Here is a 25,585-nt window from a genome sequence, read left to right as displayed (position 1 = left end):
TTTACACACACACACACACACACACACACACACACACACACACACACACACACACACATATGTCTACAAAACAAAACAAAGCAAAGCAACATTATTTTTGTTAACACTAACCCTATTTTTTTTTTTTAAATGAAACCTTTAAAATACTTTGTTGCTGCTGGTGCTTGGGAGATGGGAAGAGGGAGTCTTGTTTTAATGTTGCGCCAGGGTTTCACCTGGATACTGGTCATAACAAGCACATAAAACATTTGGTTAGGGTTTTGAAAAAATCATGGTTTGGCTTCAATGCCTGTCACAGACAGACATCCTCCAACTTCCTGTGAAAAATATCTGCTTTTGGTTTCCACATAAACGGCTGGAAATGTCCCAGGTGTCCTTAAACATATCCAGTGGTGTGACTTGAACTAAGACCAGTCGTTTGGCAGCCTTGTGGGATGTAATAACACCACCATCATGCCTTCCACCTCTTGCTGTGAAAGGTGGCTAATATGCATACAGTGTCAGCATGATAGGCCACATTTGGTACAAATGTCAACCTTGGATGTATCTGTGGTTTGCAGAAACATAAACTGGTAATATTATAACCTGGCAACTGGGCTATGATTTAGTCTAAATTAAAACACGTAAAACGTAAAACACGTGTACAATGTACTTTAAAAAGGATGACAAGTGGGTGTATTTCTGTGGCCTGTGTTAATGTGATTCACCCTTATGCTAGCTGTGGTTTTCATGACAGAGAGTTCACAATGACTCTTACGTTAGTGCTTCAAAGTCCATGTAGTCAGTCTTCTTTGGAGCTGCTGTACAGTCTCTGTATTCATCTCCATCATGGCTAGATGCCTGTTGTTTATCATCATGTGTAAGTATGCCTCTTATAAAATATACAGTACAGACCAAAAGTTTGGACACACCTTCTCATTCAAAGAGTTTTCTTTATTTTCATGACTATGAAAATTGTAGATTCACACTGAAGGCATCAAAACTATGAATTAACACATGTGGAATTATATACTTAACAAAAAAGTGTGAAACAACTGAAAATATGTCTTATATTCTAGTTTCTTCAAAGTAGCCACCTTTTGCTTTGATTACTGCTTCGCACACTCTTGGCATTCTCTTGATGAGCTTCAAGAGGTAGTCACCTGAAATGGTCTTCCAACAGTCTTGAAGGAGTTCCCAGAGATGCTTAGCACTTGTTGGCCCTTTTGCCTTCACTCTGCGGTCCAGCTCACCCCAAACCATCTCGATTGGGTTCAGGTCCGGTGACTGTGGAGGCCAGGTCATCTGGCGCAGCACTCTCCTTCTTGGTCAAATAGCCCTTACACAGCCTGGAGGTGTGTTTGGGGTCATTGTCCTGTTGAAAAATAAATGATGGTCCAACTAAACGCAAACCGGATGGAATAGCATGCCGCTGCAAGATGCTGTGGTAGCCATGCTGGTTCAGTATGCCTTCAATTTTGAATAAATCCCCAACAGTGTCACCAGCAAAGCAACCCCACACCATCACACCTCCTCCTCCATGCTTCACGGTGGGAACCAGGCATGTAGAGTCCATCCGTTCACCTTTTCTGCGTCGCACAAAGACACGGTGGTTGGAACCAAAGATCTCAAATTTGGACTCATCAGACCAAAGCACAGATTTCCACTGGTCTAATGTCCATTCCTTGTGTTCTTTAGCCCAAACAAGTCTCTTCTGCTTGTTGCCTGTCCTTAGCAGTGGTTTCCTAGCAGCTATTCTACCATGAAGGCCTGATTCACACAGTCTCCTCTTAACAGTTGTTCTAGAGATGTGTCTGCTGCTAGAACTCTGTGTGGCATTGACCTGGTCTCTAATCTGAGCTGCTGTTAACCTGCGATTTCTGAGGCTGGTGACTCGGATGAACTTATCCTCCGCAGCAGAGGTGACTCTTGGTCTTCCTTTCCTGGGGCGGTCCTCATGTGAGCCAGTTTCTTTGTAACGCTTGATGGTTTTTGCGACTGCACTTGGGGACACTTTCAAAGTTTTCCCAATTTTTCGGACTGACTGACCTTCATTTCTTAAAGTAATGATGGCCACTCGTTTTTCTTTACTTAGCTGCTTTTTTCTTGCCATAATACAAATTCTAACAGTCTATTCAGTAGGACTATCAGCTGTGTATCCACCTGACTTCTGCACAACACAACTGATGGTCCCAACCCCATTTATAAGGCAAGAAATCCCACTTATTAAACCTGACAGGGCACACCTGTGAAGTGAAAACCATTTCAGGTGACTACCTCTTGAAGCTCATCAAGAGAATGCAGAGTGTGTGCAAAGCAGTAATCAGAGCAAAAGGTGGCTACTTTGAAGAAACTAGAATATAAAGCGTATTTTCAGTTGTTTTACACTTTTTTGTTAAGTACATATTTCCACATGTGTTAATTCATAGTTTTGATGCCTTCAGTGTGAATCTACAATGTCAATAGTCATGAAAAGAAAGGAAACTCATTGAATGAGAAGGTGTGTCCAAACTTTTGGTCTGTACTGTATATATTTACATCATTAATGTAGGCTATTACAAACCACTGCAGGTTCACACTTGTAAACATGACAATACTGTAATAAGTAATGTCAGCCATTATTATTGCTTTTTCATGGTTGATTTTATGTGACGTGTCTTTCTATGTCCATTTATCTTGTGAACACTTTTTTTTTCAACAGGTTCCTTTCATGAGATTCAAACAAAAGGTTGGTCTCTGATCTATTAGATATGTCTGGTTATGTTGTTTTTCTTTACCTGCAAAATAAAATCACAATTCTCATTAGGAATATTATATTAATGCAACTATAAAGCATGTAATATGTGTACCTCTAAATTTTCAGCTCTTCGTCCACCGACACTGACAGTGAATCGACCGGTGATCATGGAGTCAGACTCAGTCACACTGAACTGTCAGACTCCATCATCTGTTTCTGTATCTCGGTGTTATTTCCGCATTGTAAGTGGAGAACCAGCTAAAAGCTTCTCTTGTCTGAAGACACTGACAGGAACTGAGCTGCTGAAAATCTCGCATCAGAAGTCACCTGCTGAGGTTAAAATAAAATGTTTTTACCTTCAAATGTCTCCATCTCCAGACAGCAACACATCCTCCATCATCATTCGAAGTAAGTGATCAGTATTGATATGGACTAATGTTAGGACATCTTTCTAGAGTATCGGCAAAAAAGTGGCTGTAAACATTGGGGCCAATTCTTCAAAAGAAGTGTTGGGAGATTAAGAATGGGCATCAGATTTGTTTAGGGATTAATTCTTTGTTATTCTAGCAATGACTGACTGATTTGATGACATATTATTTAATTATTGTATAACATATTAGAAACTCACATCAGACAAAACACAATTATTAACTACAGCTACACAAATTCAGACTTCATAGTAGTCAACTCGGTCAAATTTAATTGTGACAGCAGGATGTTAGTCATGTTTATTCTGTAAATATAAGAACAATACAATATAATTTGACTGGCTGCAATTTTAATTTCATTTGATTACAATTTCAGACATCAAATCCTCACACCAATCATCACATCAAAAACAATACAAATGAAAAAATCAACTGAAGAATAAAATGGGGCTGTAGTTAAACACAGAAAGTCTTGATTCATTTGTATGTACCTAAAAATTACAGGTCTAAATCTAGCGATTATTTTTCATAGTCTACTATGCAGGATTTGTTATCGCTGTGGGTAAACACCATTCAAAGAGAGAGCACAAACATGTCCGCATGTTGAAGTATATACTTCGTCCTGTCCGATGTTTTTCTCTCTGCTGTATATGTGTATATTTAACTCAGCGGCTTTGTTTTACATTCATAACAGACTAAGAACAGAGGAAAGAGATTGGGGACAGTGATGTTTTTATAAAGTAATGCCCTCAGACTCTGGAGCTGTTATTGACTGGGGGTTACACGCCACTTGCCAAAATTTGATGCCCAGAAATGTCCCAAACAAAGCAAAATACTACTAAAAAAATACTGACGGAGAGCAGGGTCTCCAAAGTTACAGACATTGCCGCAGGCTAAGTGTGTCATACTGTAAGTGATTATTGCTGGAGAGTCTGTACATTGTTTTTTTTTAGGCAAATCCTGCATAGTATACCGTTTAATGTAGATATTGTAGAAAGAAAATCAAGGATGATCCATACAATGCCAACATTTATTATGACCACAGGTATTACATGGCACACTTCTAAAAAACAAACCACAGAATCACCACATATCACTTCAATATGTATCATTCTACTTTTAATCTTTTAGAAAATGTTGGAATATTTGTCATTTGTAATGTTAATGTTTTTGTGACAAATGTGATAAATGGTACAACTCTCACTGCTGCAGATAGCTTTAATCCAGCACCTGCAGACGAAATAACAGGTAAACCTAATTTTAGCTAGTGCATCAGAGTGCTAAACTGCTATGCTGGGAATTTTTATGAATGCTTTTAATTGTACCCTTTGAATCCTAATGTTCTTAAGTCTGGTATAAAAATATACATGTACACACGCACAGATGCCTGAAATGACAGCTGACAGCAGAGAGGAGAGCGGTTTTAAGTTTGACAGCAGAGACATGAATGGCTGATAGTGTTGGCAGAATCTGGTTGGTTAAATGGAGAGAGAGTACATGAAGAAACGCCCATGGTCAGTTGAATGGAGAGAGCAGGGAGAGAGGTGAATGAAAAGATAGTTTTCCTGATTAAACTTATGCTGAGCTTCATGAGTCATCCCTACAATATTGTCACAATAATGTTATTGAGGTATTTTGTCAAAAATATTGTGATGTCTCATTTTATCACGTAGTACAAGCATTTATGAAGTGCTTTTTAGGCGTTTTCAAAATGTTGAGATGTATATCGTGTATCGCGATATACAGCCTATAGAAACTGCAATATTATTGTAAGGCCATATCACCCTGCACTAATCCATTTGGAAAGTCTAGCTGAGCCACACAATTTAATTACTTCATATCTATTCAAGTTAGTGGATGGCTAAACCAGAAGTTAGCTGGCTCGGTCAGCAGAAGTCTAAGTCCTAAGGGACCATAATGCAGAAGATTTGAGAAAGTATGAAGAGGGTATAGCCCCCACTCCAGTGTTGAAAGGTTTGGACTCCACCACCAAAGGGCTAGGTTTAAATAAATTGAGTTTTCCATTCACCCCCCTCCCTTTTTGTACAAGGTATTAGGTACCAGTTTGAATATCCACTAATATGGAAAACAGCTGAAACAGCAGTTGTATACAATTATCTGTTTATGGTGCTTTCATTACAACAGCTCTTCTTCCACCTAAACTGACAGTGAATCCACCGGTGATGATAGAGACAGACTCAGTCACACTGAACTGTCAGACTCCTCTATCTGTTTCTGTGTCTCAGTGTTATTTCTTCATTTTAAGTGGAGTCAGTGTCAGAGAATTGTCTTGCCTGAAGACACTGACAGGAACTGAGCTGCTGAAGATGTCAAGTCAAAGTTCACCTGCTGAGGTTAAACTGACATGTTTTTATATTGTGAAGACTGAAGGGTTAGATTCTCCATCTTCACACAGTGACACAGCCTCTATCACCATAAACAGTGAGTGAACACTGCTACTTTCATCTAATATTAGGATGTCAGAGTGGCTCTCGACATGGAGGTCCAGTATTGAGAGTATTAGATTTTCAATTGTCACTCTGGTCAATGATAAATGATTACACTTTCTTTGTGTTACAAATAACAGACTCACATCAGATGACACACAGAATTATTTTACTTACATGATGTTTGTGCATTTTATAAAAGTAGGACTTCTGAAGTGTACTTGATAGAAGAATAGCACATTATTCTGACTTTTTATGAATCTCTTTTATAGATCACAAACCACATATGACTCTTCAGCACTTTTATGGTGACGACTTTGTCTTTACTTGCTCTCTGCCTGGAGTTGCTAATAATGATACAAGATGCAACCTGTACTTTGGAGAAGCCAATGATCCAGTTCTAACAACAACCATCAGGATTAAAAGGACCACAAAAAACAATCAGTAGTTCTGCCAGTTTACTGTTACAATAGATGATTTGCTGAGTCGTCTACATTCAGTTCAACAAAGTGATGCCAGCTGTGATTACAGTTTGGGAAGTGAACCCAACTCTTTGTCTGCTTGTAGTGATCCATACAGCTTGACTAGTAAGTCACATGCTACTATTTATCTTTACATTCTATGTATTTATTTTTGTTTATTTCTACGGTGTAAATTAATTAAATTAATTGAGCTGTGATTAAATATTCACCAAATATTGATCTGTGCACACATGAAACCTACATGTCTAAATCAATCTTCTCCTATCGTAGATATTGTGGAATCAAGCATGAACCAGACGATGCCAACATTCACCACGACTACAAGTACGTCATGCTGCACATCCGAAAAGAGCAATCTAAAAAAAAAAATCATTGCATAAGACTTATGTTATTATTATTATTATTATTTTTTGGCTTTTAAATAACAGAGTTGACTTTTACCAATCCTGATGCTTCCACTCCTGTAACTCTTGTGAAATCCACATCAGGTAACACTGATATTAAGAGTTAATCATAAAATGTAAATGTTTTTATTTAATATATTGAAGTGTGCTTTACTTCATTCACCAGGTCAGACTGTTGGTACATCAAGTGACACTCAGGAAATGATGGAATAATTTTCATTTTAAATGTTAATGTTTTTGTGTCTTCCATAACTCTCACAGCTGCAGGCACTTTGACCTCTGCTGACACAACTCTTAGGAATCCAACATCTGGTGATGAAAAACCAGGTAGGTTTAGCAGGAATCAAGATTTGTAGTGTTGTATCTGTATTTGCTCTGCACTGCTGTAGACTTTGCATGTCTTTAATTTGTTATGTTAACACAGTTGTTAATGGACTCTTCTCTTAATGCAGGTAAGATGATGTTGATGATTGTAATAGTTCTGACTGTGGGCGTCGTCTTGCTTGGATTGGCACTTCTCGTTATCCAAAGCAGGTTTGGTAAGAATTAAAAAATATTATCCTCAAACTGTATTTGATTGTTTATTCAAGAACCCAGCTCTAGGTGTTGAAAATATGTACATGTATTTCAATTACAGTAGTTTAAAAGAATAACTGCTTCATCCAGTATCGCTATTTTGGGGGGATTATTGATTGATGCATCCTGATAACAATACTGGTTAATCTTTTATTTCTCTCTCTACGTTTTCTAGGAAAATGTGATTTCAAAAGGTAAGAAAAATCTTTTTTCACTGTTAACTTTCATCACACTAGTTCGTCATTTCCTCAATTCATCAATTTGACAAAAACTTCAACAAAAAGCTTAAGAGGGAGGAGGTTTGAGGTGCTGAAGCAAGCTCAGGGTGGTTTTGACATGAGTGACTTGGCAGAATAATAGTGACAAACTCTCAGGTCAGACAGGATCCAGCTCATATTGTCCCAGCAGAAGATTCACACTTTTCAGTCATGTCATCCAGAAATATTTGGGGACAGTAATACCGTATGTGGAAATGTTGAAGACATGAAGATACACTCTTTACAAAACCTGTCTTTCTATTTTTTCAACTCAGACCAAAAGCAAACGTCACTGGTGAATCAAAAGGTATGTTGCTTATGCGCAGAAACTACAATGATCTTGCTTATGTGACAGTGTTACTCATACATGAATGTTTATACACTGTGTTAAGTTGTGCTTTGGTTTCTGTTTTAGGTTACAGGAAATATCTGGTAAGTTTCAACAGTTAAAAAATTGTGATTTTAAAACTGCTGCTTCTACTAAAATGTGTTGCAGGGATTATTCTGTCTTAGTTGAGGCTGATCTCTCTTCCCTCTACCATTTTATCAAATAATTTGCAGGGTGGTTATGGTGAAACCTACACTATCGTCACCTGTGAACGCAGCACTGGTGAGCTGCTTTTCTCTTCCTGAATGTAGAATCAACAGGTTGATTCACCACTTGGTGTTGCAGTTTCTCCTGAAATGCATAAAAGTGTCCAGTACTTGAACACATCACACAGTCCATGCCATTACATTTAAAGTTAATGCAAGTTCCATGTTTGTCAGGACATAACATTTAATGAAATAATGATAAAGTGTTATTCATACATGAGTGTTTCTACAGTGTGTTAAGTTGTGCTTTGGTTTCTGTTTTAGGTTACAGGAAATATCTGGTAAGTTTCAACAGTTAAAAAATTGTGATTTTAAAACTGCTGCTTCTGCTAAAATGTGTTGCAGTGATTATTCTGTCTTAGCTGAGGCTGATCTCTCTTCTCTCTACCATTTTATCAAATGGTTTGCAGGGTGGTTATGGTGAAACCTACACTATCGTCACCTGTGAACGCAGCACTGGTGAGCTGCTTTTCTCTTCCTGAATGTAGAATCAACAGGTTGATTCACCACTTGGTGTTGCAGTTTCTCCTGAAATGCATAAAAGTGTCCAGTACTTGACCACATAACACAGACCATGCCATTACATTTAAAGTTAATGCAAGTTCCATGTTTGTCAGGACATAACATTTTATGAAATAAGAGACGTCAGCTACTTCAGCCCTGAGAGATACAGTGTACAGCACTTGTAGTGTTTTCTTTTTCTGTACAAGTTAATTTGCAACACAAATGTTTTACCTGCAGCTATTTCGCTTTGCCCTCTTATGTACGAGTTCATTGATATTTACATTATGTACATCTTTATCTCGTAGAGCAGACATTAGAATGGTGTAACTGTTTAACTGAACTCTATTGAACTGATAGAAACAGAAGTTCGGCCTGAATATAACATGTATTACTGTATGTGTTGCAATGCTGTAAATAATACATTATACACAACTAATAAATAAAGTTGACTTATGTTCACATTTGAAGTTTAGGTTCTTGTTTATTTATAGAAGAGAAGTAACTCACACTTGTACACAGTGAAAACCAACTTCAACGCATTAAACACATAATGATACAATGAAGATGGGAACCCATCAAAGAGACTAAATCAATAATGACTATATTTATAAAATAACATTTTAATGATCACCTTAAACTATTGTAAGATACTAGAAGATTTATTAATTTATTCTTAATTTCCTTCATGGTTATTTTACCTATTATATTATATTGTATTCTCTTCTCCAAGTGAAAATCAGGAACTACATAATGTGATGCACTTTGCCTTGGATGTTAAGGATGGTTAAGATTGGTGGAGTGATATGAGAGATTGTGAAGTGATGCATCACCTTGCTGAGTGTTCAGCTGTCCAACAAAAGAAGTGGACAGTAAAGTGACGGAGTTACTGAGGGGAAGTTGTCCTCGAGCTTTTCTTTACCCGCAGCCTGACTGTAGATTTATTAACTAGATGGAAGAGCACAATGTGTCGTTGTCATAACCGCATGTTTCCTTAGAACTGACAGAGAAACTGCAAATGTAAGCGGTTTTCAAAAATGTATAGAAACTAAAACGTTGTCTTTACTGAAAAGGACAAGGCTGAAACAGAGCGGCTGTATGTGTGAGAAACACAACAATAAATTTATGAAGACATCTAATCATAGTTTTCAAAGGTCAGCCTCTCGATCTTATAAAACACACAGGCTACACTAAGTACTTTACAGAGGCTGTTGTATGTGTGTTTCTGTGGCCTGTCTATTAATATAATTCACGTCTGATGTCTGTCACGTCTGTGAGTACACAAGTGTGGTCAGCAGCCTAGACACATGTATCTTCTTCAGAGGATTCTGGACAGTCTCAGTATTCAGCTTCATCATGTCTGGACGCCTGTTGTTTCTCCTCCTCATGTGTAAGTTAAACCTCTTATACTTTTAAACATCATTAACATGACAATGTATAACCAGTATCAGCATGTTATATACAGCTCTTTAATCTTTTTCATGGTTGGTGATGTTATATTATACGTGTTGTTATTGTCTGTGTTGTTGTTGCTCTGTGCTGTTTATTTGTAAACTCATTGTGGAACTGCAGAGGCCGAAGCTAATTGTCTCATTGGGATCAATGAAGTATATGTTGATGGAGACTTCCATCTCTGAATGTCAGAATTACACAATTGGTGAAGTTTCAGTCTTTTTCTTATCTTATCGTTATAAATGAATTATTATATGGATTGTTAACACATTGTATTTCCAACAGATTCCTTTCATGAGATTGAAGCACAAGGTCAGTCTGTGTGTTATCTTTCATGTCACACTGTTCTGTTAACACTGTACAGGAAGTTCATGTTACTCTGTATTTAAATTGAATATATACTTTTTTCCCACAAAGTTTGGTTATTCAATATATTTTGCTTTACTTATAAATAAAGCACAACTTCTGAATAGGAATATGAACATAATCATGCAGCAATTAAGTATTTGATAAATTGTGTGTGCACCTCTAAATTTTCAGCTCTTCTTCCACCTGAACTGACAGTGAATCGACTGGTGATCACAGAGACAGACTCAGTTATACTGAACTGTCATGCTCCATCATCTGTTTCTGTGTCTCAGTGTGGTTTCCGCACTTTACGTGGAAGAACTGTCAGAGGTTCCTCTTGTATGAGGACACTGACAGGAGTGGACCTGCTGGAGATGTCAAGTCAACGTTCCCCTGTTGAGGTTGAAGTCAAATGTTTTTACACTGTAACGCTTGGAGAGAAAACTTCTCCAGACAGTAACCCAGTCTTCATCATCATACGAAGTGAGTACACATGACTGCTATGGATTATTATTAGGATATCTTCCTACAGTATGAGCACAAACAGCAAAGTGGCTCAGGTCTTCAGAGAAAATGTTAGATGATCTTCAATGGGCATCCTCTGCTGCTATAACTTGACATCAGAAATGTTTTGGAAATAGATAAAAATGTTCATAATTGAATCCTCAGCCTCCGGGCATCCTCTACTGTTATGAATTCATCATAACAGTTATCTTAAACAAATGCAATTTTCATTAATTTAATCCAACATATACTTTTTCAGAATCGCTTCCACCGACACTGACAGTGAATCCACCGGTGATCACAGAGACAGACTCAGTCACACTGAACTGTCAGACTCCTCCATCTGTGTCTCAGTGTTATTTCTACATTCTACGTGGAGTAAATGTCAAAGAATTCTCTTGTCTGAAGACACTGACAGGAACTGAGCTGCTGAAGATGTCAAATCAAAGATCACCTGCTGAGGTTAAAGTCAACTGTTTTTATACGATAAAGCTTGGAGAGAAAAACTCTGCATCTCCAAACAGTGACATGGCCTCCATCACCATCCAAAGTCAAAGTGAGTGATGGTTCCTACTGATATTATTGTGTCATGTAACAAACTGGTGCAGTATTTTATGTGTGGACTTGTCTTCAGGTGTTACAAACCAAAATAAAGAGAGAAACACTGATTCAACAACCTCCAGTTCCATCAACAAACCACCTGTGGGTGAAGGTGATACAGCTATGCTTTTTATTAGTTTGATTATTCTTTTTTTTTTATGTCAGAATATGTGTTACTTTGATTAATGATTGCGCTTTCTTTGTATTACAAATTACAGACTCACATCAGATGACACAGAATTATTATTTTATTTGTTAAACATGATGTTTGTTGCATTTTATAACAGTAGGACTTCATTAAATGTCAGCAATGTTTGAAAGAGCTGTTTTGAAGTGTACATGATAGAAGAATAGCACATTATTCTGACTTTTTATTAATCTCTTTTATAGATCAAAAACCACAGCTGAGTCTTCAACACTTTCCTGGTGAAGATGTTCTCTTTACTTGCACTCTGCCTGGATCTGCGAATCATGACACAAGATGTAACCTGTACTTTGGAGAAGCCAGTGATCCAGTTGCAACAAAAACCATCGGGAGTAAAAGAGACACAAAAAACAATCAGTGGTTCTGCCAGTTTACTGTCACAACTGATGATTTGCTGAGACGTCTACGATCAGTTCAACAAAGTGATGCCAGCTGTGATTACAGTTTGGGAAGTGAACCCAACTCTTTGTCTCCTCGTAGTGATCGATACAGCTTGACTGGTAAGTCAGAGAAAATATGAATAGACATTCTAAATTGACTTTAATGAATGTGACAAAATACATCGAATGAAACTGATAAATGTATTAATCATATGTCTATGTTAGACTTACACTACATTATAGGACGATTGCACCTTTGAGTCTGTCTTTAATTTAATGTGAAAAGTTTAACTGTGAAACATCTCCATAAACAGATACCCATAAAGTTGGCTCCATAAATATTTATTCATTTGTACACATGGGAAATGTATCATCCATAGTTCATGTTCTCTTAATGTAGATATTGTGGAGAAAGAGTCAAGCATGATCCAGACAACACCAACAGTAAGAATGACCACAGGTAAGACATTTTATATATTAAGGTAGAAGTCCAGAACATCATCACGAAGCACTTCATTTTTTAAAGGTCTGTCTTTTTCTTATTCTCCAGGTCGGACTACTGTTGATACTGGTGTTTCCACTCCTGTTAAACTAACATCAGGTAATAAAAGAAGAGATATTTTAAGTGGGTTTTTCCCCCCAGATGTTTCAGTGTGTTCAGTATGTTGAAATGTACTTGTGTTGTTCCATCAGGTTGGCCTGTTGATACGCCAGGTCATACCAGTGGATCCACCTCTACTTCCTCAACACCAGTGAATCCAGCACCAGTGAATCCAGCACCAGTGAATCCAACACCAGTGAATCCAACACCAGTGAATTCAACACCAGTGAATCCAGCACCAGTGAATCCAACACCAGTGAATCCAGCACCAGTGAATCCAGCACCAGTGAATCCAACACCAGTGAATCCAGCACCAGTGAATCCAACTCCAGTGAATTCAGCACCAGTGAATCCAACACCAGTGAATCCAACACCAGGTGATGTAATTATTCAGTTTCTTAATGATTCAAACTGACTGATTAGAACATTTTGATTAGTAAAATATAGTAAAACATTTGATATGAATTCAAAAAGAGATTATCCTGAATGTCAGTCACAGTATGTACTGATGTAATTTTAGTTGTTACTCTGATCATATGTGATGGATATACAGTTGGTGCACACACTTTTATGTATGGGAACTTATACTTCTTGTTCCTGTCCAGATGGTAGCCCACATTGTTGAAGTTAAGTTTTTAAGCAGCACAAGACAACAATGTGCTGCCTAGTATTTGTACTCCTAGTACAAGAGAAGACGGTATGTAGTTTTAATGTTAACAGGTTTTTTGTGCCTTCAAGAAATAGATACCAGTATGAAACCTATGAATCCAGAATCTGGTGATGAAACGAGGTAGTTGTTACCTTTATATATAATAGCTATGCATTCGTACTGGTGGCTGAATATTCATGTACATGACATGTCTGCTTTTTGTTAAAGTTGTGCAGGGAAAACTGACAGTTGCTTATGGCTTCTGTTGTTTCAAAGCAGAACTGTCGCTATTGAAGTTTGCAGCAGTGACGGCTGGTTGTGGAGTAGCTGTGGGCATCATCTTGCTCATTTCTGCAATTTGCTGTAACCGAAAAAGAGCTGGTGAGAACTGTGTCTAATAAATTCAAAATCTATATTTATATATATATATTTTATATAGGTGTTCACACAAACTGTTGTGAAAAATTTTATGAAGAAAATCTAAAAGCCTTTTAACACTTTGTCTGAAAATTAATTGTATGTAAACTGTAGAAGTTGCATTTTCACAATCATCTTTCACATTGGATCTTGAGATTAACTCAGTTTGAGTTCAACAACTACTGAAAAGGATACAAAAGCTTTGTCTTCAGTCAGACACTTGTAAAGGAATTGGCCATTTACAGAAATTAGCTGTACAGTTAGATTTAGTAAAAGGGATGTGCTCTCTGAGGGAGCTGTCGAAGAATCCAACATTATTAAATATAAGTAAAATCAACAATGTAACGTAACGTTGTTGACATCAGTGTGTCAGTAAAATAACTGTGGAAGATGAACACTGATGCCTGACCTGACACTGTTCTTTATTTAGGTTAAGATGGGCCAAACGGTTGTTCTATACACATATTTTAGCTTGGATCTTGAAGCAGCCTCACATTTTTTTCAGTTGAACAGACTTTTTGCTCACAGCTACTAAAAGAACTAACAGCCCGCAGGACCTGCATCTTAAACGGAAAGTAAACCACGCGAGTGGTAGACCACCACTGCACTGAGATAAAAATAACCTCCTTCGCTTGTGTCTATCACTCACTTTCCCATGTGAAAACATATTGTATGAGAACAGATGGTGTGTTGAAATGTACTTCAACAGGTCCATCAGGTTGGTCTGCTGGTAGGTCAAATCATACTGGTGATTTCACCTCTACTGCCCAGTTAACACCAGTCAAACTACCATCAGGTAATGAATCAATGATTTACACCGATTGATTAGAAAATGTTCATTAGATAAATGTTGATAAATATATGATCAATATAAAATATTGTTTAAAATATGTTTATGAGAAGTTACTATCCAAATGTCAAAGTAAACACTGAAGTGATGGTTGTTGATTAGTTACTCTGATAGTGTGCGATGGATATGAAGATGCTTATGCATTTGTGAAGTTGAATATCCTATTGTGTAGATGATAGCCCACAATGTTCAACAATAAAGTTGTTGAGCAGCACATGACATTCTTTTGCTTAAAGATTGATTTAAAAGTCTAACGCTATTCAAGACACATTATTCAGATTCATGTTTTATCTCTACAGATTTTGTTATTAGACTCTGTTTATGGGAAAGTATTATTTAACTGTGTGTGTCTTTCTCAGCAGCAGTTTATGCCCAAGTGAAAAAGCGGGAGCCTCGACATGAGAATGTAAGTCTGACATAATAATACAAAATGAGAAATAATCAAGCTGTTCTCAGAGGAAAATAGGGTCCTCAGAACACTGTTTGAAGCTAGAAAGGTGGCAGGGTCCGCCACATATAGAAAAAGTGAAACAGTGTGGAACTGTATTTTCCTTTAAGGTCAATGTATTCAGTCATGAAAACAAAGAATTTTTTTACTTAGTTTGTTTAGACAAAAATATCAGTCAGTGAAGATTGTTCTCTTCTGATCAAAATTTCTTCCTCATAACTACATAGTGCACCTTTAAATAGTTGCCATTCATTAATAGATGCTACAGTTGTTTGTTTTTTTCCCCAGTGGGAAACATACCATTTTTATGACACCATCCCTGAGCAGCCGGCTGCACCAGCCCTGAAGAACATGATTTACAGCACCGTGCAGGCACACTGAGACTCAAACTGTTTTATCTTGTGTACAGAAAGAGAAAGCAAACAGCCTGAAGAACTGTTAGAAATGTAAACCTTTTAATAATCTAGTGTTGCCTAATAAACTGTGAGATTAAAACAAACCTTTATCAAAGTTTTGCCGCCAGGTCCCATTTTTAAGTTGTGGTTTATCACATACAAAACACAGTATGGGTTCTAACCTACTTCTTATCTGTCGATCATATTTTATGTAACATGCTTTTTTTTTTGCTTGAGACTTTTGTGACTATATTAAATAAATCCACATACATTTCCAACTTGTTACTACTGTACATAAACCGTATTTTTAGCCCTCAGTCTCCCAATATTACCTTACTTTGAATTGCTTTGTATTTGTATATGCTGTATAAAACATTTATGATTATATATTTCATTTGTTAGTTGTGTGATGTAGCCTCATTCGCCCCATTAATGCTCCATGTCAGATACTACACAAACTAGCATCACCACCACATTGACACACACACACACACACACACACACACATACACATACACACACACACTCAAAATAACACAACTGTTAAATAAAGGAAGGAAAATATTTCTTTGTATTTATTCATCAGCTTTCTTAAACATGTGGTTCAGAGTATGAGGTCACCTTGACAAATTATGACTGAATATATCAATGTATCATCTTCTTCATCATGCATCTTAAGCTTGTCTGAAATGTCTTAAAAACTGGCAGAATAAAGCAAGTTTTAATGTTCTGTTGTCTTTCTTGTATTTAACATGACACATATTAACATGAAAAAACATTTTTAGTTACAAAATAAACTTAAACTATTTGAAGAGGGAAAACTATGACGGCACTCTCAATCGATTTTAGCAATTTACTGCCAAAAATATAGACCGCTCTGCATTTTTTTTCCACATGCGACAAAAAAACCACCTCCATCAACCCTGAAGGACATCATGTACAGCACCGTGCAGCTACACTGAGACAAACTTTTTTATACTGTGAAGAGAAACAGAAAGCAGACAGCTTTGTTTAAACTGCTGTTTTTAAGTCTTGTGGAATTTTAAAGCTTTTAATTTGTATCTTATCATTTAGGAGGGAAGGAAGGAAGGACGTTGATGTAGGTAATATGTGTTGTCTGGTGTTAACCTGAAAAAAAAATAACTTGCTGCGTGCTCTGAGCCTTTGTCCATTCATTGTGGAGTGCCACACGGTACTGTCCTGGCCCCCCTCCTGTTGCTTTAACAGCCAGGTCAAAGTCTTTGTTCCTATATGTAGACGATGTAGCTAATGTTGAAGAAAAGGAAAATAAATGATAGATGTGTTTGTCATGCAGTGAGTTTATGCAACTCAGTGTCAATAAAGGGTTAAAACTGCATATAATCACCTCACTGTCTTCATTTGAAATAGTAGAGAAGAATCAGCCACTCAGAGACACAGTTTGATTAAGTCCCGCCTCCAACTGAACTTGATTGACAGATCACGACGCACCTGCATGAGAGCAAGAGGAGTCCTACTCTTGTGTGATGGTGACCAGAAGGATAAACATGGATTAGTAGCGTGAAAAAGTTGAGTTAGTAAAATTTAATGTATCTACACGCTAACTAAACAACCCAGAAGGTAACCAAAGAATAGGCAACATGTAACTGTGAGAGTCCCCCTGTTCCTCCGTCTATTATCCCGGTAAGCTAACGTTAGCTGTGTGATGCTAGTTTTGCTAGTTGTGTTTGCGGTGCTACGTTAGCTGCAGGTTTATTAAGTGCTGTGGGAATATTTGTGGACCCGGGCTGTAGTTGTTGATAGCTGACAGTGCGTAAAACGCTAAATCTTTGATTAGTAACGCTAAACGCTACTGATATGATAACAATTTCACACAATTCAGCTAAACACAATTGCAGCCTGCTGGTTTTCCTGTAGCATGAGTAGCAAGAAGTTTTTTGTTGTGATCTATTTTTGAAAACATAAATGCAATTCAGTTGAACTGCAGCAAGATTATCCTAGGGAGAAAAATGATATGGTTAACTTAATCTCCTGAGAGAAAAAATATTTCAAGCTAGTGTGTAAAAAAAAATGCTAAATGCAAGTTGACAATGTAAATGTGATGTGAAATTTTAACACACTACCAAATTTATTCAGGGGAAAGTACAAGAAATTAGTCTTTCCAACTGGTTCAAGCAAACACTTTGTACCAGGAATTTATAGTCATTATAAGTTCTAGTAATCACGATCAAAGAAATAATTACCACGTTAAAGCATATTTTATTAAAAAGATACAGGTACCCTGTTCAAAATTAAACTAAATAAACAAAAAAGCTTATGTGTTAATTTACATTTAAACAGCTAAAATGTTTCAGATCAAATCAGATATACTGTAACACAGGGGTGGGTGGTCCGTGCATGAAGTATAATGAGTCTCCATTTTTTACGTTGTATAATGAAACATCCCATTTTTGGGGGTATTTCCTATTTCATTGTCTTAAGACGTGTATTGCAGCTTGTTCCTTTATCCAACTTGTACAATGAACATTGAAAAAGGAAGTCGAGTGTCAGAAACAGCCTTCAAAGTAAAAGTTGGGCGTTTTGAAGCGTGTTGGCCGCAGCTGTCAGTTTAAGGAGAGCGAAATGAAATAAATACAACCTAACAACAAATAGCCTCTGATCATTTAGATCATTCATAACTGTCATACAGTGATATTTCCGCCACTTTCCCACAACTGAGAGAGATAATCACCAGGATTTTCAAAGTAAACACACCGTTTGAGACGGAGACTGAGCCGCTGCTGCTGCAGTCATCATGAAGTAAGTCAAACTTTTTTGTTGTTGACCTTATCCACCAAACATCTTCAACCAAACACTGTTTTAAATCTGTTGACCTGCCAGGAACGTAGTTAGCTGTTAACTTCAGAACATAGCCAATGCTAACAATGCTATTTTGTTTGCAGGTAAAGTTGCTAGCTGTTGTAACGTTATGCTAACGTTACTCGTTTGTTATTATCAGCTGTTTTGCACGTCATTTTAATATTTGTCCATCTAAGTCTGTGTGAAATGCCTACAATTATACCAGAAGTGACTTAACTGGACCCTGCTCAGTCATATAAGTAAGGGTGTTTTGATATTAATTTTGATGTATTAAACTGTAGTTTGGTCTGTGTTCACAAATGTATGTTACCAGCAGAAATATTCTAAATAATATAATTAATGTCATGTATCCCTATAATTAGCGAGTAAAAACTAGAGTCAGTGTCAGTGTCAGTGGTTGTTTAAAAACACTCAGTAATAAAGGTTGTTTTTTGCTTCATGTGATGTTTTAGAAAAGTAAAGCAAACCACAGAAACGACCGTAAGAAAGATACAGAAATAATTAACGAACTAAATATTCTGAACCAGTTAGCAAACACTGTGGTAGACTGGACCTAAATATACAGTACCACACATACTGAGGCTTTCTAAATGGTGTTAAGAGTGTTTCTGTGGCCCGTCTGTCACTGTGGTTCACATCTGATGCTTGCTATGGTTTTTCTGAGAGCAAGTTCAGCAAAATGTCACCACTGTGTCAAAGTCTATCTAGTCAGACACATTAGTATAGTGCTATTAGTCACCATCATGTTTACATGTAAATTAAACATATTGTCATTGTCTGTCAGCAAATCTAAGTAGTTACATACTAAAACAGTTTCACTTAAGTGTGCCAGATTATCCAATCATGTATTGGTATCAGCACGGTCCATTAGACCGTTAGATCAAGGGGAGAAATATAGTCTTTGTTTCAGCGATAAAGCTGAAAAAATATCAGATTAGAATTATACAAACTACAGTATGTTGACAGCCTCGATTAAAACTTACAGCGTGTCCAGTAATCCTGAATAAGAAGATAGACAGACTGGAAAACTCCCTGTACAGCAACACATCACCGTGGCCTAGCTGCAGCCCAGGTTGAGACCTGACCAACAAGTGCAGTAACGGCAGCATTGAAAATGAAATGAGACAGAGTGAATTTGTTTGTCTTTGTCCTTCCACAACCACCAGAGTGCTGCACAGTTCAGCAGCTCCACCTGTTGGCTGACAAAAGTAATTCCTTTGCAGGAAATATCTGAATCGCTGTAAATATTCATAATCTTACTTCACCTGTGGAGCATTTTATTTGTGCATTCTTTTTTTTTTCTTCACTGAGTGCTGAAGTCAGATTTTGTGTTTTCTTAACACACTGAACTGTCTTGTAATAAGACAGAGATATCTTAAATCAACTGTATTTCTTCCTTGATGAAACTGTAAAAGTTTTCATCAGTTCAAAATTGATCTACTGATCAAAATCCTGTGATTTTCTGCAACAGTCAGATGTTTATTTATTCCATCTATCTGTGGTCCCTCCACGTGGACTGAAGGAAGAACTTAAGCAGTCCAAGTTGGCCCAAAGATGGCCCCCACACTGAATTAGTGACGTCACAGTTAACCGCAGCCACCCTGTGGTGAGCTAACAAATAATTAATAGCAGGTCTTAACAACACATAGCACATTTCCAAATAGAGTGTCTGTAACAAAAGACAGAAGAAGAGACAATTGTTTGAGTTTTAGATGATTGTTCATCACACATATACAGAGCATATTGATTAGACAACTGTTTTATAGAATAGGCACTTTATTTTCATTGTATAAAAGAACACAACATTTTGTTTTTTCAGCAATCCCGTTCAGCAGCATTGTAAAATTGCAACATTATAACATCTGGTCAGTGTATAAAAACAAAAATATATCCACAGCTATGTACATATAGAAATAGTTGTGCGACATTGAATAATTATGTTGCTCTTGCTTCTTGCTGAAGCTACAGTCAGTTTTTTATTCAACAGACAACACTGTTAAATATACTATCAGAAGTAAACTCGTTTTGCAGTTCATATGAATATATTTGGTACAAACAGGAAATCATTGGTCTCTCACATCACAGGGCCTTTCAGCCTTATTGTCACACTCAGTTTGGCCTTGTACAAACACTGGACAGCAAAACCTGTATGGGTGGAAAAAACTAAATAAAGATATCTAGATTTAGAAAGAGCTGCAGAATAAACATGCTACTGAACGAGCGGTCAGAATTGTTGCATGTCTTTCTTCAAAATAATTGCAGATTGTGTAGATTGGAGACCCAGTTGGATTAAAAGTTGGTCTGACTTATGAGAAATGTGTTGTTATTGACAAAAAAGTGGCCCATAACAGCTCATAATGCCTTTAATGCCTTTTCTTTTCAAAAGGACAATGGACCTTTAAGATCGACCCTAATTTTACTATCTCTGTCAAGTCAAGTGGTTTTAAATGTAACATAAAGTTAATTCAACTAAACTAACGAGACAACTTAGAATAATAAAGGTCGGATTTTTGCTTTATGTGACATAGATAGACCGTTAGTCCTGCCATTTACGAAAAAGCAACAAGTCAAGCACACGATAGCAAAAACAGGAAGAAAGCAACAGAAATGATGAACAAACTTGAATTTCTCTGAACCAGCAACACTGAGGTAGATTTGATCTAAACACACAGGAACACACACACTGTGGCCTGTCCAGTGTCTCGTCTGATGCTTGCTGTGGTTTTCCTGTGCTGCAAAACGTCACCTCTGTATGTCAAAGTCCATCTAGTGAAACACACATCGTCTCGGACATCTCAGCTTCAGCTTCATCATGGCTGGACACCTGCTGTTAGTCGTCCTCATGTGTAAGTTCAACCTCTCTTCTCTTCCTTTCAATATGAATGTAGGCAGTTACACCAATACAGGTTCATTTTATTTGGAGATGCCAGTTTAATATAAAATGTTATCCCATTATGTACTGGTCTCAGTATGTTGTATAGCACTTTTAACATAATTTTGTAGAGAAATGCAACATTAACATTAAATGCTAACTACAGTATTTACTATTTACATCTTGTTTTTTTACTCCCAACAGTTTCCTTTTGTGAAATTGAAGCACAAGGTCAGTCTCCGAGTTTAACTTCAATTTTCACGTTCAGGTTATTCTTTTATCACAGTATCTACAGTTTGATATATGTTTACCTCTAAATTTTCAGCTCTTCCTTCACCTACACTGACAGTGACTCAAGTGGTGATCACAGAGGAAGACTCAGTCACACTGAACTGTCAGACTCCATCATCTGTTTCTGTGTCTCAGTGTAGTTTCTACATCGGATCAATTGTCAGAGTCTTCTCTTGTCTGAAGACACTGACAGCCACTGAACTTCTGCAGATCTCACATCAGCGTTCACCTGCTGAGGTCAAAGTGGAATGTTTCTACACTGTTGAGTATGTAGAGTCTCCACACAGTCACACAACTTCCATCACCGTACACAGTGAGTGAACAATGCTGCTATGCACTGTATTTTAATATCTTGCCTCCTTATGAGTACCACTGCAAAGTGTGCTCTTAGCATGGGGGTCTTGTCTGCAGTAGAAGTGCCATTATGAGTTGAACATGAAAATGTTTTAAAATAAATCACATATTTAGCTATTTTTAATCCAACATATGCTTAATTTTCAGCTCTTCTTCCACCTAACCTGACAGTGAATCCACTGGTGATCACAGCAGCAGACTCAGTCACACTGAACTGTCAGGCTCCATCATCTGTTTCTGTGTCTCAGTGTTATATCTACACGATGACACGAGAAGGGCAAAAAATTATCAGAGGCTTCTCATGTCTGAGGACGGTGACAGGAACTGATCTGCTGTTGGCAGCAAGTCAGAGTTCACCTGCTGAGGTTAAAGTGAAATGTTATTATACTGTAGAGCTTGACGCATTACAATCTCCGTCTCCACACAGTGACACATCCACAATCACCATATACGGTGAGTCACTGCTTTTCTCATTCTGTCTTATGTCATAAAGTGTAAGTGGTCCCATATTTCAGGTATTTTGCAAGGACTACAAAAGGAGAAAAACAAAGATTCAACAACTTCCATTACCATTTTTACAGTGTTTTTGTTATTTTTAATGAATTGCTTTTCTGTTGTCAGATTTCTCTTTATTCTGGTAATTTTTTTATAACAGTGTGATTCACAGCCAACTAAGATGACACAAATATCGTAATGAATCATAAAGTTGAATGTTAATTGTAAAACATGATGACTGAGGTGTGACAGTAGTACTTCTGTGAATGTGAGCACTGTTTGAAATTGGTGCAACAATGCAACAGTATAGGTCCTACAAAATGTAACATTGTGTATAATGACTTTTTGTCAATCTTTTTGTAGATCAAAAACCACAGATCAGTCTTCAGCACTTTCCTGGTGAAGATTTTCTCTTTATTTGCACTCTGCCTGGATCTGCTAATCATGACACAAGATGCAACCTGTACTTTGGAGAAGCCAGTGATCCAGTTTCAACAACCATCAGGAGTAAAAGAACCTCCAAAAACAATTGGCGGTTCTGCCAGTTTACTGTCACAACTGATGATTTGCTGAGTCGTCTACGTTCAGTCCAACAAAGTGATGCCAGCTGTGATTACAGTTTGAGAAGTGAACCCAACTCTTTGTCTCCTCGTAGTGATCGATACAGCTTGACTGGTAAGTCAGAGAAAATATTAATGCACATACAATGACTTTGTACTGTGAATGTCACAACACATCCACTGAAACTTATAAATGCATTATTGAAGTCGATTGTGAATGCCTAAATTAGACATACATTATAGGAGAACTGCACATTAAGTCTGTTTAATTTCTTGTCATTTTAAGGGTTAAATTGTGATTTCAGAATCAAAATCATTTAAGTATGCTCACCGTGACCTTACACATGCTTATAATAGACCAGGGTTGATTCTAAAAAAACACAGATCATAAATACATAAACACAAAAACCAATGATGTCCCATACAACTGTTTACATACATATTTATTTGTACACATAGCAGAAATTTCTCCCTAAATCCATCTTCTCTTACCGTAGATATTGTAGAGAGTGAGTCTAGAATGACCCAGCGAATACCAACATTTGGGATGACCGCGGGTAGGACATTTTATAAATCAAGGTGTCAGTCCAGAACATTGTTAGTAGCATAGCACTTCAGTGTTAGTTAATTTGTCTGTCTTTGTATTGACCAGATCTGACTGTTGGCAGGCCTGCTGGTTTCACTCCTGTTAAACCAACATCAGGTAGCAAAATAACAGATACATTAAGTTTGACATTAGTTACTGTAATCACAAATTGTACATGTTTCAGTTTATCCAGTATTTCGAATGTGTGTTTGTTGTTCCAGCAGGTCGGCATGTTGGTAGAAGTGACACTGGTAGTTCTGTCTCTACTTCTCTCAAATCGGTAAAACCAACAACAGGTAAAATAATTACTTAAGTTCTCGATGACTCACATTGACTTTTCAGAAAATGTTGGGATATTTGTCTTTTCTAATATTAATGTTTTTCTGTCTTCAGATCCTGGTAACACTCTCACTGCTGAAGGTATTTTCACCTCTGCTGACACAACTCCTGTGAAACCAGCAATTAGTGACGAAATAACAGGTAGACCTCATTTTTAATTAATGCAACGAAACACTGAAATGTTTCTTTGGGAATGTTTATAAATGCTCTCGACCTTGTACTTAATCCTACTGCTGCTGCACTAGTGTGGTGGTAGAGATAAACTGTGCATGTCTTCAATAGTTTATGTTTACACTGTAGACAGACACTTTTTAACAGCCTTTTCTCTTAATGCAGATAAGATGATATCGATGATTGGAGCAGTTGTGACTGTGGGTGTCGTCTTGCTTGGATTGATACTTCTCTTCACTCAAAGCAGGATCGGTAAGAATTAAAGAATATTAACCTCATTAGAGTGTTTGAGTTTTCATTCTGAAACTCAGCTGCAGTTGTAGGAAATATGTCTCTTTGCATTTTTTCATGAAAGGCAGCTAACATATCTGGTAGCACATCCAGTACCTGTGTTTTAGCTTCCTGATATCAGTTGATAATTGGTTGATAATTATTATTTTTTTGCATTTTCTAGAAAAATGTGCTTCCAAGAGGTAAGAAATCTTATTTCTCAAATGTTAACATGCAAACTTGACAATCAGAAATGTGTACTATGCTTCTTCTTTCATCTGTACTGAAGACACACACTTTATAAAACCTGTTTATCTATTTTTACTGTTTAGACCAAAAGCAAACGTTACTGGCAAATCAAAAGGTATGTGGCTAATTTCTTTTATTAACAACAATGATCATGCCAATCAATATGACAGTGGTATTTCTACATTGTTTCAGAGTTTTTTGTTATAGTGTATTAAGTTGTGCTTTGGTCTGTTTCAGATTACAGGAAATATCTGGTAAGTGTCAACAGTGAACGAGTGGTGAATTCAAAACTCCTGGGTTTTGCAGTGATGATTCTGTCTTAGGTTAGGCTGCTCTCACGCTCCGTTCACTCTGTCATTTGCAGGGTGGTTATGATGAAACCTACAGTATTGTCACCTATGAATGCACCACTGGTGAGCTGCTTTTCTCATCCTGAATGTAACATCAGGATTTACCACTTGGTGGTGCTATTTCTGCTAAAATGCTTTAAAGTGGTCAGAATTTGAACAGGAATAACATGCCATCAGAGCTACAGTCATGAAAATGTGTGTATTCTCTGAGAAAGTTAATATTGTTACATGTGACAGAAACTAAAAATTTGTCTTGATGAATTCATAATTCTGCATGTCACTAAGGGAGGCCAAGTCATTTGTATTTCCTTCTTTTCACAGAGTGACAACAGCCCAGAGAAGTCAACTACATCAGCCCAGAGATGCAGTGTGCAGCACTCTGAAGTAAATTTGAAATAGCCTTGTTTCCTCTGCATCTTTTTCATTTTGCTATTTTACATACATATTATATGATGTTTAAGCTATCTACATCTTTATTGCCCAAAGGCAGACATTAGAATCGTGTAATGGTTTGATTGAACTTGATTGATGCTTGTCATGTGTCACCATGCTTTAAATAAAACATTATACACAACAATAGAAATTCCCATTAATTCCAAAGGTTGAAGTACAGATTCACATTTCTTTATATGGTGCTTTAAACACAAGACATGTTTATATCTATGTGCTTTACGTAAGAGGAGTGATCTCACAGAAAACATACAAAACCAACTACAACACATACTTTAACACAGATCCATACAATGAAAAGGGGAAACCGTAAGAGATAAATCAATCACAACTGAGTGCATGGAAATATTATCAAATGTATACATATCCAAACAGTCAATGTGACATTTAACCAATGAGGTGGAAGAACACACAGCTTTATGCAACGTAATTTGTTGTCATAAGTACATGTTCAATGAGACCATGAACATGACCACAAATGTGAGCAGTTCAAAATAACTTATACT

At 37.1% G+C, this 25,585-nt stretch overlaps 1 protein-coding gene across 1 annotated transcript; it reads left to right on the top strand.

The window, feature by feature from the left end:
* The first annotated feature begins 22,703 nt into the window (after nt 1-22,703).
* Nucleotides 22,704-25,002, top strand: LOC311254689 (uncharacterized protein). The gene is made up of 11 exons (XM_084348572.1): nt 22,704-22,779; nt 23,162-23,221; nt 23,317-23,367; nt 23,475-23,546; nt 23,644-23,730; nt 23,926-24,012; nt 24,215-24,233; nt 24,363-24,394; nt 24,517-24,533; nt 24,644-24,692; nt 24,951-25,002. Exons 2-11 carry the CDS (start codon nt 23,185-23,187, stop codon nt 24,953-24,955), a joined length of 456 nt encoding a protein of 151 aa, XP_084204698.1. The 5' UTR covers nt 22,704-22,779; nt 23,162-23,184; the 3' UTR covers nt 24,956-25,002.
* Nucleotides 25,003-25,585: the final 583 nt, after the last annotated feature.

This window comes from Pagrus pagrus (genome assembly GCF_965226575.1).
Source record: "Pagrus pagrus genome assembly, chromosome: 3".
NCBI classification, from domain to species: domain Eukaryota; kingdom Metazoa; phylum Chordata; class Actinopteri; order Spariformes; family Sparidae; genus Pagrus; species Pagrus pagrus.
Note: the sequence above shows the minus strand (reverse complement) of the source record. Positions and strands in the feature narration are given on the sequence as shown.

Bases quoted from the DNA above. Each gene is read 5' to 3' on its own strand.
- LOC311254689 (XM_084348572.1), top strand. From the start codon at position 23,185: ATGACCCAGCGAATACCAACATTTGGGATGACCGCGG. The intron at 23,368-23,474 runs GTAGCAAAATAA...TTGTTCCAGCAG, and splicing joins TCCTGTTAAACCAACATCAG to GTCGGCATGTTGGTAGAAGT. The intron at 23,547-23,643 runs GTAAAATAATTA...TTCTGTCTTCAG, and splicing joins ATCGGTAAAACCAACAACAG to ATCCTGGTAACACTCTCACT.